Raw genomic sequence first — 5,000 nt, forward strand, 5'->3', positions numbered from 1 at the left:
TTAATTTTCCCTGCAGTGTATAAAAATTGGTGTATTTCAAAAATAAAACTATGAAGACACTCAAAATAAATTTCCTGTGGTGGGAAACTATTTTGTGCAACTGTTTTGTATTTACAGTTTTGAGGGATAAGCCTCTTAAATTTCTCTAACTAGAAATATATGTTAAAAAAAACAAAAACGATTTTCAATTTTTTTGTAGTTTATTGCACTTTTTTGCAATTTATGTAATTACTATGCACTTAATGCAGACATATTATTAACATCTAGGCTGTAATGGTTGTATTGATGTATATCAACTTGAAATGCTCCCAAAAATGGCTCCACAACATGTAAAAATATAATATAAGCTCTGGCGGACTTGGTTCTATGGTAGGTCTTAAAGGGTTAACTCATAGTCTCACTTTAACACATACACATACATTGAGCATTTTATTCTATGTCATTATAAATTGGGTACATGTTTATATGAAGAATATCTTACTTTGCATTACTTGTACTGATATCTTTTTACTAAATTGTAAGATGTTATTGACTACACCTTACAGACTGTATAAACTTTGTGTTTTGTTGCCTCAGTAAGGATGTCAAGTGTCTATCAGTGGTCTTTACGTAAAATATATCAGTGAATTCTGTTTTCTAATTTCCCATCACTCAGATGGGAGTTTTAAACATTTATACTTTACAGCTGTTGCTAACATGCTTCCTAAGCAATTCAATGTAATGATATTAAAGTCAAATTGTTTCACTGATACATTTTTCCAAAACTTGTGTGATAGTCTAAAAATGATCACACAGTTCTTCCGTGTCTTTACATGACAGTTAACAGTGAAGGCTGTTATTGGTTGATGGACTGTTTGTTTTGGAGGCTGTGGCTAATCTGTTAAAATGAGCAAACAGCTCTGTGGCTGCTTTGTTTCCTGTTTCTAATGAAATCACTTCAGCTACTCAGGTTTTTGTATGCAGGACATTGTAGAAATGTAACAGTCTGTACAAACACCAAAGCTCATCCTCAGTAAACTCATTTCAATGTTGTTCACATGCCAGTTTTGTATTTTAGTTTTAGGTAGATAACAATTTAATAGTTTGTGAAATTTTGACAGGCTAAGCAGCTCATTCATCTTCCTGTTGTTTAAACATGTTTCCATGAAAGCTGGTAGCTCTGTGGTCATTCCATTAACATATAGCTTTTGATAACAGTTTTTTTATTTATTTATTTATTTTTCACACAGTACTGTTAGAAGAAATAAAACTGTATAGTGCCTGATTATAGGAAGTGTCATGTACTGTCCTGTGAAAATGAAATGTTCAAGTTATTTTAAGCAATAACAAACAGAGTTAGAAAAACTAAATACACTCCCAGTGCATCTGAAAATAATATGCACTTAATTAAAGCAGATGTTTTAGTTTGCTAGTCCAGAGCATTCAGGTGCATTTTGATGCAATTCTACATGAAATGAGTCGGCATCACAACCAATTCACTCAAAGCTCAAACCGTGCAGTGCTCGGAGAAAATATAAAAAAGTTCATGGGAAATCTAAAGACTCTAGAATCTTATGCATGCACCTGTCACAGAATGAAGAGTCACTATACAGCTTATAGAAAAGGTTTGCAAAGTTGAAGTGGTTTATTTAAACAAACCACATTGTTCCTTCTGGAACAATGTTGGATAGAAGACACCAAAGTGGAGATATCTGAACATAATGCACAATGACTTCATCCAGACTGTTCACATGTGTTTAGTATTCACTCTGAGTCAGCCATATTATTCAAGCAAAGTATTGGGTCACACCTCTTAATGTTTGAATTAAGGTTTTTTCGTTCACAGGTGTATAAAATCAAACATTGAGTCTTGCAAACAAACATCTGTGAAGGAATTGGTCATTCTAAAGAGCTTGCTGAACTAAGTGTAGTACTGAAATATGATGTCCCCATTGCAACAAGTCAGTTTGTGGAATTTCTGTCCTCTTAGATATTCTGTGATCAGCTTTAATTGTTAGTGCACTTAGTTAGTATAGGATATATGGAAACTCCCCCATGAAGGGGGAGACCACATCAAGTTACAGATTGGGGTCACTGAGCATTGAGATGCATTGTGTTATCCAATGTTCTCTGACTCAATAATTAGAGTTCCAAACCTTCTTTGATATTAACATCAGCATAAAAACTGTTCATTGAACCCTTGGGAGTTTCATTGCATTTGTTTCCATAGCCGAGCCCCCTGCTGGTATGATGTGTAGGTGACCCAGTGCTTTTGTTTATGTGGTACAGTTCAATGGCAGTTGCTGATGTAGCAGTTCATTAGTTTTTCATTCTCTCCAATTTGAATACTCTACAGAAAAGGAGGAGTAGAACAAAAATGTGTGGAAATGAAAATAACAACAGAAGGGTCAATATAGGTGTGTCTCTGCAATCATGTCTTCTGTCTGTATTTTACTCTGCAGAAAGTGATCCAGCTGCAGTCTACTCAGCAGTGAGAACAGAGGATGTCAGTTATGGACAAATCATCATCAAAGACAAGAAAAATATATCAGAAATAAGAGGTATGAGTGCTCATCATTTTTTAACTTGTGAAAATTGTGTACACGTGCACAAGTCTGATATCCATTCTACTCTATATATTAAAGTTATAACTCTAGCTACAGGATTGGGGTCATCATACTTCCTCATTGTCTTTACTTTTATTTATCTTATTTCTCACTCAAATCTTCCAATTTTATGATTCTTTTTCTTAACTCTTATCATGTTTCCCTGTGTTTTTATTTCTTTTAATTATCTTAATTGTACAGCACCTTGGTCAGCGGTTGTTGTTTTAAATGCGGTATATAAATACATTTGACTCTGACTTTTCTTTTTGGTTTTAACAGTTTTGACTCTATTAATGAAATCCAGCAGTTGCAGTTTATTCTTAAACATACTGAGCACTTTAACGTCAAGCAGGGGGATGTCGAATAGGCCTTCCACTTCATGAAAGTGAATACGTTTTATGGACCTGCTAATAGTTGTGGTCATTTGCTCAACAATGGAGTTCTGTATTCCATTATATTTTTTAAAAAGTCTTTACAGGCGCATACCTATTGTTTGAAGGGTGCTGTTTATTGCCTGTTCCTAAGAATCGTCATCTCAAAATTTGAAAAGACAAACACTTCAGGCTGGTGCTGTCAGCGTTTATCTCGTTAAAATGACGTTAACATCACCTCCTGCGTGGGGCTGCATTGACGCCTTGCAGCCTTCGCACGGGGCGATCCACATTAACTCGCTAACAGAGATTTGCCAAGTTAATGCGGTTATGGCGTTAACGCCATTTTAACGAGAATAACGCTGACAGCACTACTTCAGACTAGTTGCTCCTACATCGGTTGTGATGACAGTTGAGAAACTTGTGAAGTCAGAGATTTTAAGGCAAACTAAGCTTGACCCTATGAAACTTGCTTACAGACCACATAGAGGAATGGAAGATGCAACTGTAACCTTGCTGAACCTGATTGCTAAACACCTGAAGGAGAAAGCTTCTCATGCTTGATTACTGTTTGTTGATTTTTCTTCAGCCTACACATAAGCCTTCTATTTTAATTAGAAGGCTTTTAGAACAGTTCCACATAAACAAAAATATTGTTGATTCAATTCTTTACTTTTTAAGTAACAGTATCAGTTGTCTTTGTCTTTGGTGTCATGGTTAGGATATATATCCGTTAAGAAAGAAAAAAAAAAACCTCACTCAATCAAATTGTTAAAGTCGTATAACAGGCTGACTGGGGAACCACAGCTGAACAAAGCAAGCTATCATTCAATTTTTCTTGACTCAAACACACTGCATAGTGAGTTTCAGTTTATTTTTTTGTGTGTGTACTATGTGCAATCATTGTCTGTTATGGCTGTATTAAAACTGTGAATGTGAGGATGGATGACTCACAAATGCAGAACAAATATACCTACAAATAAAGTAACCTGAATCTCCTTGGTGTAACTTGGATCCAATCTGATCATGGATGGAGTCAGATTGTGCCAGAAACCTCTGCTCTATTTCCACTCCCACCTTTAGCCCTGAATTCTTCTAGACAACTGCTTCAGTCATTATTTTATTAAAAATGTCTTTTTGCATCATAAAATCTAAGACAATGAAATGAAAATAACAACAGAAACACAGAATGTTATAGGTCATTCTAGGTAATGATGTAGGTTGCACAACATATTTACATTGTGTGGTTTCAGCATGTTTTCATGAAAACAGCACTGTGGTCAGTTAGCTTAAATACTGTATAGCCTTTAGTATCAGTTCTATTTGATACTTTCACATTAGTGCCAGTAAAAAACAAAACAAAACATAAAACCTTTTGTGTGTTTATTAATGTAACAGCAAGCACATATACGACTGTACCACTGAAGTGATGTCTGCAATATTTGTTTTACTGTGCAGCGAGTGATCCAGCTGCAGTCTACTCAGCAGTGCGAACAGAGGACGTCAGTTATGGTCAAATTATCATCAGAGACAAGAGAAAAAAATCAAAGAGAAGAGGTAAACTGCTCTTCTTTGTCTCCATCATGGTTCAGAACTACAAAAACAGTGCAACGGGTGTTCAGAGCAAAGAAGAAAGACCTGATAGAGGTTTGATTGCATTTCACAGGGGCAATATTTGTTGCATCATTTCAGCTCCTCGACAGTTTGATGATTGGCTCAGACCATTCATCCATGTGCTTAATCAGTTCAGGGTTGTGGGAGCCCATAGCAAGGCTAACACAGTGAGACGAGGTCACATTCACATGTACTGCCAAGGAACTGGAGCTAAGCTAGGGTATGCGTTTAGGTAGTTGAAAGCCAAATACCAAAACTAAGCAACGGGTAAGGTTGAGGTAACGTTCCTCATTCTGAATTCTCTGAGTATTAAACCTGTTTGATGGCTCCACAATGACTAACAGAAACAGGTAACTTAAAGCTGAAATTAAGCTCCAGAAACTTCCAGAGCTGCTCAGTGATGTTCGCAGGGAGTTAGAAGATGTTTATG

General features: G+C 36.0%; 2 protein-coding genes across 2 annotated transcripts in view; one reads left to right on the forward strand and one right to left on the reverse strand.

The window, feature by feature from the left end:
- The window catches only part of LOC148103569 (uncharacterized), a 126,586-nt gene that overhangs the window by 120,295 nt on the left and 1,291 nt on the right, over positions 1-5,000 (forward strand). The window contains exon 10 of the mRNA XM_087838737.1: positions 4,415-4,513. Within this exon, the coding sequence (XP_087694863.1) occupies positions 4,415-4,513 (99 nt within the window). The remainder of the gene's footprint in view (positions 1-4,414; positions 4,514-5,000) is intronic.
- LOC118455767 (Fc receptor-like protein 4) overlaps positions 1-5,000 on the reverse strand; it is a 103,876-nt gene that overhangs the window by 57,340 nt on the left and 41,536 nt on the right. The window lies entirely within an intron of this gene.

Source organism: Neolamprologus brichardi, chromosome 3 (genome assembly GCF_056152115.1).
Source record: "Neolamprologus brichardi isolate AB-2024 chromosome 3, ASM5615211v1, whole genome shotgun sequence".
In the NCBI taxonomy this organism is placed as follows: Eukaryota; Metazoa; Chordata; class Actinopteri; order Cichliformes; family Cichlidae; genus Neolamprologus; species Neolamprologus brichardi.